The following is a 14,453-nucleotide window of genomic DNA, read 5'->3' as shown; positions in this document are numbered from 1 at the left end:
CAGGAAAGCACGGCTTTGCCGATCAGAAAGCCTTTCCCCTAGATATCAAGGGTGTCACTTTCTGTGTCTGTCCTCTGTTTCACTTGAGTTACGTTATGCAGAAATATTTTGTGTTCGAAAGACCTCTTCTGCAAGAGTTACTCTTAACATTTTGAGTGTGAATTCTTGAATGAAAAGCCACAGATAAGAGTATTTGAAAACGAAGCGGAGGTGCGCTGTCAGCAAGCGCTTGCCGAGTTCCTGGAAAAACCCCTTCTTCTCCTGCCTCGTCTTTTGTCCCTCCTTGTGTCTGTGCCACGCGTTGCGGCATCCGTCGAGCGGCCAGTCCTGAACTGTGCTTCGCTCCAAGCGCCGCTGCTCTTCCCTCCTCCCAGCAGAGCGCTGCTGAAACGCTTCAGCCTATCGATGCTACTTTTAATTAGGTTAATCTGCTTAATCGCTTTTCTAGCTAATTGGTGATTCAAGAGTGGGAGGGGATTTGTAGCGCATTGATTTAAGAGCGTGAGGATTTGGGGACGGCGCAAGGGGGTTGTCAAGCATCGCGGCAACCTGGTGTGGACTCGCATCGGCCACAGGCTCGCGGAGAGGCGTGTTACTGCACGCCCGCGTCCCCCTCTCCCCTGAGCCTCAGCAGCCGCGGAGCGGGGACGGTGTCCGAGGGGGACGTGCCACCTGGGCACGGAGAGGAGGGACCCGGGGCCACGTGGGTGCAGTAGATCCTCCCTATCGTGATCACGCTCCGCTCTGTCTGTCCTCCTCCCGCAGGCAAGGCGGAGGTGGAGCAGTGGTCCGACATGTACACGGTGACCAGCCAGCTGGTGCTGAAGGTGGGACGGGAGGACGATGGCGTCCCTGTCATCTGCGTGGTGGATCACCCTGCTGTCAAAGACTTGCAGACACAGCGTTACCTGGAAGTCATGTGTAAGTAGCAGAACTTTTCATTCTCTTAACATAGAAAATGGTTCGCTTAAGAGTGCAGGAACTGTTCACTACGTGATAAGATGGCGGCAGAGCTGGGGTTTATACCCTGTTACTTAAAAATTGCCATCAAAATGTTGGATACCGCTCCACGAGTCAAGCCACGGCTTTTCCCAGCCCTTCTGTCGTACAATACATATACATACTTTTCTTCTCTTAAGGAATAACTTCCTGCACATAGAATTTGATCCATCAAAGGTTCCTGCCTGGGCTTTATGACTGTCAGAACAGATTAAATCTGGGAATTTTTCTTTCAGCAACCTACTTATCTCTTTGAAAAGCGCTTCTCTGCTGCCACGTCAAAGCGACCGGCCGCCGTTGCGGGTTTGCTGGGCAAAGGCTGCGCGAAAGGAACCCGCTGTCGTGCACCGTGACCAGCGGGTTCCCTCGACCGGAGTAACGGGAATTCTGCGGAATCTGCAGTAACGCCGCCGATCAAGGCCGACCTCCTTCCTCTGATGCTCCTAACATAATGTGTTCGGTGTTAACAATGCATTTCACTTCGTTTGGGAGCTGCTCTACTGTGTATGACGTTAACCGGGTTTATGAGCAGGTACCTGCAAAGGCCTGTGGTCCCAAAGGCGGCCGTCCCTGAGTTTCAGCTGGGGGAGGGAAGGGGGCTGCTGCATACGCACACCTCTGCCGGGAAAACGGCTCCCCAGAGCAACGGGAGACGATCCTCACGGCAAGGCCCAGAGAGCCGGCGCGCTGGGGCGATTCAGAGTGCTGCTGTTTGTAGGTGCACCTCAACTGTAGCGTTGCGTTAAGAGGGGAAGAGGAAGTCTGGTATTAATTTATTTCATCTGCTTCATTATGTAGTTTCATTATGAACGTCTTGGTTACAATTCTCATATCTCTGAAACTAGCGGGAAGTAATGTTCCCGTAATGAGGAAAACAGAAACGATCAGATACTACCCAAATTGGCAGATACTAGATTTCTTGCGACTGTGCTAATGTGTAATTCATTTATGCAAACTTAATGTCCATTAACATTTCTTGTAGAGCTTCATTAGCTTTAATAATACATTAGCACCTTTGTGAGGCTTGATCGAATACTTAACGGGGGGGAAAAAAAATCCCATCTCCCCTGTTATGCTGAGCTATTGAAATCTTGCTGGGTTTCTCCCCTTGGTTGAAAGGGCATCAGATCCCGTTTAGTCTTCCTTTCAGAAATTCCTCTGAAGTCCTGATCAGCTGATGGGCCGGGAGAGGCCCATCTCCATTTCGCCGCTGCTCCTGCGAAAAATTTAACAATGTTTGTTCCACTCTTCCTGAAACAAATCCCTCCTTGACTGCTTTCGTTCGCAGCCTTTACAGTGCTCCCCGCGCAATGAAGGCAAAGCACAGGGAAGCTGCAGTATTTGGGTGTCGCCCGACGTGCCGGAGGCTCCTGTCGCCTCCGTTGCGCCGGTTGCTGCCCGTAGCGCTGGTCGTTAGCATCCCCTCGGGTCGTTCTGGAGCCGTTTGCTGCACGGAGCTGGTGGGGTTGGCGATGAGCAGGCAAAGGGCTTTCGGACCGCGGTGTCTGGTTTTACGTTCTGGTCCGAATGAAACTCTGCGCTTGTTAAAGCCGTTATGTTCGCGGATGCAGTCGAGCCACGTCAGGCCCGTCGGTCCCTTGGGCGGGGGCAGCAGCAGATGGCTGCGGCAGCAGCAGAACGTGTCGCGCGGCACAACCTCGCGGCTCCCAGCAGGTAGCAGCTTGGGGGCTTCATGTGCTGAGCTGCGTCCAGACGTTTGCACTTAATACCTGCTGTCAGACCTGAACTTGGGCTGGAAGAGGCGCTTACAGAGCAAACCTTGGCCCTTGAGCCTTCTCTGCTTCAAGCCGATGACTTGTTGGCCGACGGGGAGGAAGATCCTCTTGTCTTTGCAGGTTGGCTCTCAATCAGAGCTCCTGAGGACACGGGCTTGGCCTCTCGGCGAGCTTGGGCTCCTACAGTCAGACCTAATGGATACCTTATCAACTGCTTCTTACAGAATTAAAACCGCTTTTTTTAAGGTACGGGCTTCGCAGCCAGAGCAAAGGACGCCTGCCCACCGCCGTTCATGCGCTTCCACTGACCGCGGTGTCACCTTCCAGGCACGCCGACGCCGGGTCTCGGCAGCAGCGGCGGTCAGCGCTCGCCGCCCGTCCTGGGCGTGAGGTGGTCGCTGCCTTTCTCGCAGCCGGAGAGGCGTCGCCCCACGTCACTGAGCTGCGTTGCTCGCCCAGGTGTCTGCTCTTACGTTCTCTCCCCGTAAGTCCTGCCCGTCCCACCAAGGGCACAGCGGATCCGTCCCTTTGCAACACTGGCGGGACGCAGGAAAATATTCCTCTCAGCAGACGTTGTATTTCTCTGCACTTAATGTATCCAGCTCAAGCGTGAAATGCATTGGGGAAGGACAGGAGGATGATGGATGGAGCCTTCTCAGATAATGAGGTATTTTTTGTCTGACTAAATTCCAGAGCCCAGAGAGACTTTTTGCAAGATGCAACTTCAAAAGTTGGTTGTCGTTTGGGTTTTGGGGTTTTTTTAAGAAAAAAACAAGCAGGGAACCGGGGAAGGGAGCGGTGGGACGCCTGCCATCGCAGGAAGCCGCTGAGAGCGCAGCCGGCGGAAGGGAGCAGCCTGAGCCGCGTGCCGTTTGCGCCCTTTGGGGGCGGGCGGTCTCGAACCGAGAACGGGCGTTCGCCGAGGCTCCTCTCCCGCGGCGTTTTCCGAGAAGAACGTGCGGCTGTCATTCCTCCCGGGCTGCTCGGGGCCGCGGTGGGGGCTCTGGTAACGCTCCCCGGGGAGAGCCGGGGCGCGGGCGTGCGGTGGCTGAAGGTGGGGACGAGGAGGGAGCGTTCCTTCCCCAGGGTTCCTCCGTTCTCCCTTCAAAATGTTTACCTTTTCTCTTTTTAAGGTGATTTTCCTAAAGCCAGGTGTATCAAATGCCTTTTGGTAGATGAGGGCCCATGGTGTCATTGACGATCTGGAGCGTTTGTACGCCGGCTTTTTTGGAGGTGTTGCCCAAAAGGTGTGTTTGTTTTATTGAAATGTTCTCCTCCGCTCAAAAGAGAAAGGAAGGTGCCGAAATGTGAGTCTGCAAAGTGACCCATTTCCCACTGTTATAAAAACAGTGCATTTGAACGTTTTCCTCCGTGTTGCAGTTCAAAGGAAGTTGCGGACTTTGGGGTTTTGGGTTGTTTAAGCTTCTCCAGAACTTCAGGAAGACATTTCTAACTGGCTCTTGGCCTCCCCGCCCCAGGCCGAGGTTGTTCCTGAGTTCCTAAGCTGGGAGGAGGGAAGCGGGCAGCGCTCTCGGAGGGGGACGGGCAGAGCGATTCCAGACCCTTCCCAGGGAGGGAGCGTGGGGTTCGTCGTAACGCTTCATCCGGCAGCGCCGGCGCACCCCCGCACACGTCCGGCGCCGAACGCTCTGTCGCCTCGGCCGAGGTTTGGTAAGGCGATCGCTGGCTCTGCTGCAGCTCGTTTGTCTTGCTGCTGCCCCGGCCTCTCCCTGGTTATTTCCAGGCGTCTCCTCTGGTGCCGCGTCTCTGATTGCGCAGGAGGACCGGGTCTCTTCCTCCTCCTCTTGCGCGTGGCGGGGCTTCTGCTACGGCAAAATAGGACGTGCGCGTTATCTGATAAGCCATCGTACTACGCGCTGATCGCTTGTTACTATACCCGAAGCTACACCTGACAAACAAATAGCAAGTTCACAGCACGTGTGCGGAGGGGGAAAGACTGTTTTGCTGTGGCCAGCAAAACCGCGAGTAAGACGGGTTCCTGCTGAGTATTAACTGGTCCTACTCGTGGAGGAAGCTATTTGTTGCATCCGTAACGCGGCCCTTGGTGCAGCTTTGAGATAAAGGCTTCCACGTGGACGGAGGGTGTGTTGTTAGAAAGAAATCTCTGCAAACAAGCACCCTGTGCGATGTGCGCAACCCTCCTGGTAATGCTTCTCAGAAGCAGACAGAGTTTGACAAACGGTGCCGTGTACTCGCAGCAACGATAACGCTTTCGTGCCGGATTAAAAGCCCTGCCAGCGAGCGAGTAACCCTGTGCGGCGGGCGGCCACGGGACCTGGCGTGGAGTCGGTTTGCAAATAGCCCCGGATTCTGGCTGGGGACGCTTTCTTTTGGTGACGTGGATCCGCCAGTGAGGGATGGAGGACCGGCGCATTGAGTGTAAGTTTAGAAAGGAAATGAAGCAACCAAATGCATTAAAACATCATTAAGGAATTGAGCGGAACCAGATATTCTCGGAGATGTTCAAGTTCAGCCTTTGTGGGACTTCTCCTTATCTCATTATGTGATACTGGAAGTGTCCAAGTCTTGATCTGGCATTTTCTCCGGGTTGGTTTCTTTTTTGTTTTTCTGAAGTTACAATGAATTGCACGTTCGTTTTTATAATACCTGCACGTGAACTTTTAAAATGGAATCTGTTTCGGCCTCTGCTGTTAGGATGGGAGAATTTTTAGCACCCAATTATGTTAGAAAGTGGCCGTATACGTATGCTGTCACGTCTCCAGTAATCCTTATATTTCTATGAAGTACAAATATTAATTGCACAGTATGCAGTGAAGTGATTAACATCAACGTAATTTATCATCTGGAGACTTCTAAAAAGGAATAAATGAGTTGTTTTGTTCAGCGAGGTGCTGACCCCTTCAGAAACTTTGATTTAAAGCATTTTTTTTTGGTCTTTTAGTAAATATGAAAAGCGCCACGGCCAGCCAAGTGTTCGGTTATTTGATTTTCTGGGGCATTACCCGCTCTTGTTTGTGACATTTCCCAGTTGGGTGCTCGTTTGCAAGCTCATTAATAAGGTTTCCTCGGAAGAATGTTGTTGGAAGCGAGGAGCGCACAGTGTGGCCCGGACCCTGCCTTTCACAAGCATTAAGCAGCAGCGCGCACTTAAGTGTTTAAAAGGAAAGTGTTTGTACCCAGCGTACCTGCCTGGCTCCGGCTTTCCTTTTCCTGCTGCAAGCACAGCGTTCGAATCCTTTTACTCGAGGGCGAATTTTGCAGTCGTGTTTTTGTGGGGTCGAAAGGCTCTTCTGGACAAGTTGGGAACTGCCAGTCGTAGGCTTGTTGGTTATTTGAAACGTGGGATTTATTTAGTGAATAGATTTCTACGTTTCGGCTGAAAATCAGCAACACAGACTCTTGTCCTTGTAAAAGGCGAGGAGAAGATCGGGGATTCCCGGTCCGGGCTGTCTCTGGTGCAGACCTCGCCCTCCTGATCAGCAAACCCGCTTGAGTTCGGGAGCAAGGTGTGTTTACCTCTGTGTGTAACTGTTAACGCCGCGGGCTTCTTTTAATAATGAAACCAGACTCCCCCTGCTCTTCCCCCAGCACGCCGAGGTCGGGTACAGAAACTGCCAGAAGGCGGGTTTTTTGAGTTATTATTTTGGGGCTCAGAGCAAAGCACAGATGAGGAGCTGGATTAAATGGTGCCCTTCTGATGTATAAAGCGTGATCTGGGTGATTTTGAAGCCGGAATTGCCTCACGCGGGCAGGAGCTCTGCTTGACCTGCGGGATCCTTCTCCTGGGGATGCCATCTGGCATCGTTTTTGCCAAGAGGTTCGTGTCAGGAATGAACACAGTAATCATGAAATGGATTTTAAAACTTGGATTCGGTACCTAGTTTCACAGCGCAGGCAAGAGGATTTTCAGCTGAGTCATTGAAGGAGTCCATTTTCTCCGCTGGCAAACAGTCCGGCGTTGCAAAGACGCTGTAGTGCTGCAGCACCCCTGTCCCGGACCACTGCGGGAAGCACGTCTTTGGCCGCTCCCGTCTGCCGTGAAGAAACCAGCCATCTGTAGTCACGCGCAGTTTGCTTAATGTACGTGTTCAGCTGGGATTTGGAGCAGAGAGAGAGAAATCTTGTGCTGAAAACGTACCCTGGATAGCCCCTCTCGCTGTGCATTCGCTCGGTTGAGCATCCGCAAGCAGCTGAACCATCAAGGAGAGCCTCAGCGTTGTCAGACGGCGCCCGTTCCTGCTCTGCGGTGGGGCTCTGGGAGCCCCAGCCTGCTTTCAAGAGCTCGTCCTCCTCATTTTGCGCGGTTTCCCCGAGAAGCGGCGCGTGGGAAGAAGGCTTTCGGCTGTCTTCGAGCCCAGCCGGGAGCGCGTCGGCCGGGAAGGGTTGCCTGGTCTGCTGCTGGTGGGGGTTGGCGAGGGTTAGGAGTCACCTGGGCTTCGGAAAAGAAGTCACGTTTCCCCGAAATGTTTTTACTGTGTCATTAACGACCGTTTCGGTGCAGGTTTTGTGTGTAGAGTGACTGACGGTTGCCTTGTAGGAGCCGTGTCACTTGCACGGAGACCACCAGAGGACCAGGAGCTGCTGCAGTGTGATGATCCAAATCTGGTACGGTCAGCGTGGCCCCAGAGAGCACGTACATCGAGTGCAATGCAGGTTTTCCTATAGCAGCTGCTGGGAGCTCCTGTGCGCAGTGAAACTACCGGCTACGACCAGAGTTAAATTTATTGCACGGAGCTTCCTCATTATGCAGATTCCAATAGTATTTCAGGCGAGAGGCGTGAGGGCGGCAACGTAACCGCCTTTCACGTGCCTCCTTGCCTTTCCCAAGAAAACCAGCCTTTTATTTAAGTACGTGGTCATACTCCCGGACAGTAGTCATGCATGTTGGCATCCTTGCTGGCTGCCGTGTCTGAGGACCTAGCCACGGGGCGGGCGCTTGGAGAAAGCCCTGCCGCCGCCTCCTCCGGAGCACCGGCAGCTCCAAAGGTCACGCCGGCCCTTCGGAAGGAGGGGCCCGGCGGGAGGCTGGAAGTTCGCCCGCGGCTCGGGTTCGGGTGCCGCCCCGGCGCAGAGCCGCGCGGGCTGGGAAGGGGGCGTGCGGCGGAGGGTCCCGAGGCTGACCTGGCCGGAGCATCGTGGTACCCCGGGCGCACGACGAGGTCAGGCTCGCCAAATCCATCTGGTGACGGGCTTTGAGACGGTGAGCTTGCCTGCCTTTGAGATGGTAGGTTGGCCTGATGAAAGGAAATGGGTAGAAGTAATAGGCTTAGGCTGTTGTAAGGTGCCGAACTCGGTATAATGTTGATATCTTGGCTGATAAATGAGATCTGAGCGTTATCGATGGAGCGTCCATTTAAATGGATTAAGAAATCACTAACTGGCAGATCTCAAAGGATAGTCATTAGGGAGTAATCAGCAAATGATGATATTTTTAGCGTGAATGCCTGGCCTGGGTGCTTGGCCCAGTGCCGTCTAGTGCTCCCACGAAGCATCTGAAGTTCTTAACAAGTCACCATTAAGAACCTTTGCTGATGGTGCAAAAACTGGGCGAGCGGCTTGTAAGAGGAGGAATCGGGACAAATGCAGAACAACGTGAGTGCGTTGGTAACTTCCAGGCACGGAGCCATGAAGCGTCCGTGGGTGCACCCAGGTGGGTGTCAGCTGGAGGAGTCTCGGCACCTCCGTGGCTTGGGAAGCCCAAACCTGGGTTCTCGGGTGGGGAGGGGCATAGGAGGCATCTTCTGGCACGGGGTCGGGCTGGCGCGCACCGCAGCCGGCCGGCGGGGGTGAGGAGCGGGCACACTGTCCCCTCCGGAAGGCTGCGGTGGTTCCGCGCTTGCAGGCACGCAGCGCGCCCGCTGTGAAAGAAACCTCATCAAACACAGAATGGGTTTGTAATAAGTTTTTCAAATTGGTTGCTGCTGCAGTGTAACCTTTAGACTGCTGGTATTTAACCTTGTATATCACTCTTAGCTTTTGAATGAATTTAGCTTAATAAAGGTGCCTTATTAAATTACTAGGCTGTTTTTTTAAGCTGCTAGAAATAGGCATACTAGGAAATAGCTTTGGGTTGTTAGATCTAATTGGCTGCCAGTGGAGTATGTAGTGGCTTAGATGCATAGATGCCTTTATTTTTATGTAGTAATCCGGTTGTATGATATTACAAAGTTCCCAGTCGAGGATCTCCGGCTGCCGGAGTGCACTCGGTGCTAAAACCTCCTCTGCTGCTTGCCTTGTACCCTGGATCACCGTCCGGGATAGTCCTTGCCCCAGCCACAGCTGTCACGACTAGAACACAGCCCTTTTAAGGAGGTGGTTAATAGGTGGCAAACCGCTGGTCCGGGCGTCGAAGTCCACCGCGGCTTTACCAGGGTAGGCTACTGGATGTCACCGTCCCGTGTGGGAGCCGAGCTCGGGATCCCACGCTGCTTGGCCTTTTACAAAGCCGTGCTACCAGGGATGCTGACTTTGAGCTGGGACAAGCTAAACAAGCCTAAAGCTTGTTTAGACGCGTGTCCTGAAAAAAAGACGCCACCGCCACCACCTTCCCCCCCGCCCCGCCAAATTCTTGCTCAAAGCAAGCAAAACTTGTGTTGCGTACTGCGAGCCTAATTAAAACGTCGGTGGTCTGAGTGCCCAGCCATCCTGAACCCTTCGGGCTGGTGAAGCGTTTTTGTGAGTGCCCGCTATAATTACGGGCAGGCTGGCGAGTCCTGCTTCGGAGAGACGTTCACCGCACTAGCTCTGTTGGGAACGCTCTTGTCTTCACGAGTGTGTGCGCGGGTGCCAACGCAGCCCGGGTTTGGGTTGTATCGCGACACCTCTAGGGTGTCCAGCTCGAAATGGTACGGCTTCTCAGGCCACACCTGGAGCGCTGTGTCCAGTTCTGGTCCCCACTCTACAAAAAGGATGTGGACGGGCTGGAAGGGGTCCGGAGAAGGGCCACCAAGATGATCCGAGGACTGGGAAGCTGCCGTACGAGGACAGGCTGGGAGAGCTGGGTTTGTTCAGCCTTGAGAAAGGAAGCTCAGAGGGGATCTCATCCCCGTGTACCAGTACTTAAGGGGCAGCTACGAAGAAGATGGAGACTCCCTTTTTACAAGGAGCCCCATGGAGAGGACAAGGGGGGATGGACAGAAGTTGCTCTTGGGGAGATTCCGACTGGACACCAGAGGGAAATTTTTCACAGTGAGGACAGTCACCGTTGGAATAATCTCCCCAGGGAAGGGGTTGACTCGGCCACGTTGGACACCTTCAAGAGTTGTCTGGACAGGGCGCTGGGACATCTTGTCTAGGCTGGGCTCTTCCCAGAAAGGTTGGGCTAGATGATCCCTTCCAACCTGGGATTCTGTGATTCACTTTGCTGCTTTCGTTGGTTTAGTGGAGAGCGTAGGGCTGGAAAGCTGAGGGGGAAGGGCTCGCCGCCGGTAGCTCTGGGAGAGCTCGCTTCGGTTGCGGTTCATTCTCAGTGCAGCGAACCTTCGGTGTGTTCCTCTTGATTTCCATAAGTAGCTGTCAGCTGGCAAACAGCTCACTGGAAACGCTCATCTCATGGAAGCAGCAGAAGATGTTGCACGGAGCTTTCTCAGCGCAGGGTGTCATGGCCCCATGTAAATTGGGCTGAAAAGGTTTTCTGCTCTTTCTACAGCTGAGAGTGTAATAGCGTCCGTGCTTCTGGCACGGGCTCCGAGGTGCTGCCGCGAAGCAAATAATAAATAGCGAGCAGATGGCGGGGGGGGGGGGGCGTGAATGAGAGCGGTGAGCGTGAGCACAGCGTTGGAGATGCTGCTTGTGATTTACCTGCTGCGTAACACTCGGTTTAACTCGCCTCGCCCTGGTCGTGCCCCGCGCGAGCGCTCGCGGCGCTGGGCGCCCTTGTTCCGTGCGTCGGCAGGCGCGCCGAAGCCGCCCGCGTCTCCAGCCGAGCTGGGGCTCGGCACGTTGGGGCGCGACACCCCTGATGCGCCGCCGTCCCAGCCCGCAGACACCCGGGCTCCATAGCTGCGAGAAGCATCTGTAACGGGGATTAGTTTATAAAAAGTTTGTGGTATAGTCATCTCGGGAGAGGATTTACTCGTGTAGCTTATTCCATTACTGAAAATTATGAGAGTTTAAATTGGTTGAATCCTGACACGGGGTTTTTTTTTCCCTAATCTCTATTATTCCATAGGAAGCATGTTAATGAGTTAAACACAGTTAATAAAATGCAGCGAGCCAATATTTTTGGTAGCAGTTACTCTCAGAGGAAATAGAAACATTTAAATGGTTTCAACCTTTATGCATACTGATTTTTTGCCTGCCTTTGTTCTTTACAGTTGAGTAAATTCCTGAAAAATATATATGGCTTAATGGCATCTGTAGCCTTGAATTGATTTCTTGCGCTGATAACGTTTTAGCTACGGCTCCGATCGCGTCTTTAATCTGTGCTTCACTTGTGGGAGGTAATGAATTTTTTAATTGTGGACTCCAGGTTTGTGGCCTGGCGCTTTCTTTTCCCGCAGGGTCTTACCGAAGCCTTTCAGAGCTGCCTCCCTAACTATGGACACTTTAATTCTCTCTGTTTACTTTAGGATTTAGAAGAGCTCCGTTCAGACGAAAGGAAACCTCCTGTTGTCGAAGGGAAAGCAGCGGCGGCTGTGACTTCTTTTTGTGTTCCTAACAAGCATCTGTTGTAGAGCCCAACCTATTAATCTGCGCGGACGCCGAGAGTTGTCCTACAGTCGTGTATGATAGGCGATAAAACCCATCAGTTCTGAGCACCACCGATATCTCTGGTTTCACCTCAGCGTGAAGGCAAATGAGTTCCTTTTAGCTCGAGCGAGTTCAGCGATAAACGCCGACGCGGCAAAGCGTCCTTCCCTCGGCCGGAGGGCTCCTCCTCTCGCCGGCGCCGAGCTCAGCCGCCGGCGGGCAGGGGGCGTCGGGCGCGCGCGGGTCTGAGCCGGTTCGACGCGACAGCTCACGGCACGCTGTTTTTGTCCCGCAGATAAGCCTCAAGTGCGGGTTTCTCAGAATTACCCGGTGCAAGGCCTCACGAGGGAAGGGGAGCCGCTCGAACTGACGTGCGCAGCTTTTGGAAAACCACAGTAAGTTGGATGCTTCCCGAGGATGGACCAGGTTGTCCGGCGGTGACGGGGTCGCGCCGCAGAAGCGTGCGGACGTTGTTGGCCTCTGCTGCTCTCGCAGACACTCGATACGCCATTCTCTGCTGCGAAGACGATGCTACAGTGTGAGGGAGAGACGCTTTCTGCACCCGAGCGCCTGCCACCCAGTTGAGACATCTGTTCTGATGTGCATTTATTCCTGTATAACTAGTGGCTGAGGGGTTTCTCCTCGGAGAGCCCTCCGCGGCCGCCATGCAGCAAGCCCTCGGGTGCAGAAGGAGGAGGTCCCACAGCTGTACGCATCTTCCCCCAGGGAATGGCTTGGGCGGCAGTCGGGTGCAATTGATCTGCAAAAGCGAGGTCAGGGGCCTGCGTATTGAGTCCCAGAGAGGTGCCATACGCAGAAGTAAGACTGACCAAAGAATTGAGCACTTGTAAAGGTGCAATGGATCCCGAAGGTAAGGCAGCCTGTCTTTCTGCTTATATCGACCGTGCGATGATTTTCCTCCCTTCTGGTGCCCTGTGTGGTTTTTACGAAATGCAGGTTTTATTCTTTCTCCTCCTCTTGCCATGCCCTTGAGGCTTTCTTATATACTTGAAGAAATCTATGCATCAGGAAAACCCTGGCAAGGGAGGGTAGATTTTCTTCCACACCTCCATTGTTGTTCTAATTTAAGTTTTGTCGACTTTTTTTTTTTTTCTTTTTAAATACTTCCTCTTCCACTCAGATCTATGGCTGTCAAGTATTTGCTATCCTTTTTTATTTTCGTCATGTTCATAAGATTTCCACAAACATCCCTGAACCCCGCCAGCGTCTCCTCGGTAGCGTGCCCAGAGCCGAGGAGCCGCTGCAGGCGTAGCAGACCTGACCTGGAAGCCACCTGCTTCGCCGGCTCCGCCGCTGCAGGCAGCGGCAGGCAGGGCGTGAGGAGGCTCGGGGTGCTGCCGCCCTCCACGGTAGCCTACCTCCTCCCCCAGACCACTCTGGTGATTCCTGCTTCCCAGTTTCTTCTGTCGGGCACGAGGCTGATGTCCTTCCCCGTGCCTTAGAGACCGGCACGTCCCCTGCTGAGTTCCGTTTTAATATCTATTCCCTGCTCAGAGTCTGTCAAAGCCCCTTTGCATCCCTCCTCTCGTGGGTGACTGCCGTTCCTCCCATTTGCCATCACCTGGGAATTTAATGAATAGGCTGCTTTACTCTTTTTTTCTTCCAGGCTATGAATAAGACATACACGTGTTAAATAAGACAGACGCATCTCCCGGCAGCATGCCGCTTAACCGTAGGGTGATGCTAGTAACGTGCTAGGAATCCGCTTACGTAGGTCACCTCACGTGTGTCTCTCAAACCGTAAGAAAATACACAGTAAAATGATGGCCTGTGTTTAGCTCTGCGTTTTTGAGACAAACGTATTTCCTAAACCCCTCTGCCGAGGTTTAAGATGAACAGGGATGTTTCTCCAGTCAAACAAAACCATTTCTCTGCAAAATTTGGCAACGTAAACACTGGGGGAGGGAGGCTCAGAGGAAAACCAAAGACCAGAGAGTAGAAGTCCCCGTTTTGCTGTCAATACAGGGATTTTGTTAGATTAGACGCACATGCCCCCCGCCCCCAAGACTGTGACAAAAGTGGGAAGGTACTGAAACGGTTGCTTTTGGGACGTCCAGGGCGAGACACGTCTCTGAGAAGCGGGCCGCTGCGCAGTGCACGCAGTGCCGGAAACCCTGGGACTCCAAAATCACAGATAGCTTTTTGAAAGCTGTAGCCAGCAGCCTCCGAACCCTTTCCCACCCGTATTGAGGTTAAACTGTATCTCTGCACTCTCAAGAGCTCCTGCCCGTGCCGCGGCCCGCGTGCTGACGGCTCGGAAGCGAGGCGGAGAGCGCCGGGCCCGGGCCCGGGCCCAAAACCAGGTGTCGGCTCCGTAGCAGGCAGCCGCTGCCCGACTGGTTGTGCGCAGTGTCGTATCCGTCCCAGTAGGGTGTCTGGGATGTTGAAACTTCAGGAGCGTCTCCGTCCTGGCGGCAGCCCACCATTGGGGCGCCAGGGAAAGCCCGAGCTGTGAGATACCTCTGGCAGCACGAGCGCCCGGCAAAGTCCGACGTGCAAACTGTGCAACCAGACAGGCTGAGGGGTGTTTTCCTGCATAAACCTCCCCGTTAAAGGGAGAGGTCGCCCCGAGAAGGGCTGTGTTTTTCTCGCTGGGGAAGGCTGTCTCAGGCGTAGCTGATCTGTCCTTTCTGCTGCTTAAAGACTACTATAAGAATAATAATAATAATAATAATTTTTAAAAGACGACCCCCTCCCAAGCCCCACAGCGCTCGCTTTCTTCACCAGCTCGAGCAAACCACACTGATTCTGTTCCCTAAACAGTGCAGACACGATACTCCCTTTGGTTCCCTTAGCAAAGGGATGCAGCAGAGGCTGCCATCGCCCAGGCGGGACTGGGGGAGAGGAGAGGGGTGTTCCTCTCCCCTGGCACCGAGAACGTTCTTAGCGAGCGGCACAGCCACCACCGAGGTAAATAGGTCCATCGCACCGCCTTGTGGAAGGGTTCAGCCTTGCCAAAAACGTACCGGTTCTGCCACGTGCTGCCCAGATCTGCGCTCAGAGCACCCTGCGGATGCGCACTTA

General features: G+C 53.7%; 1 protein-coding gene across 6 annotated transcripts in view; it reads left to right on the top strand.

The window, feature by feature from the left end:
- CADM1 (cell adhesion molecule 1) overlaps positions 1–14,453 on the top strand; it is a 161,476-nt gene that overhangs the window by 113,245 nt on the left and 33,778 nt on the right. For all 6 annotated transcript variants that reach the window (XM_075116469.1, XM_075116468.1, XM_075116466.1 and 3 more), the window contains exons 5-6: positions 766–921; positions 11,704–11,803. In XM_075116469.1, the coding sequence (XP_074972570.1) occupies positions 766–921; positions 11,704–11,803 (256 nt within the window). The remainder of the gene's footprint in view (positions 1–765; positions 922–11,703; positions 11,804–14,453) is intronic.

The sequence above is a fragment of the Phalacrocorax aristotelis genome, chromosome 22 (genome assembly GCF_949628215.1).
Source record: "Phalacrocorax aristotelis chromosome 22, bGulAri2.1, whole genome shotgun sequence".
Lineage (NCBI taxonomy): Eukaryota > Metazoa > Chordata > Aves > Suliformes > Phalacrocoracidae > Phalacrocorax > Phalacrocorax aristotelis.
Note: the sequence above shows the minus strand (reverse complement) of the source record. Positions and strands in the feature narration are given on the sequence as shown.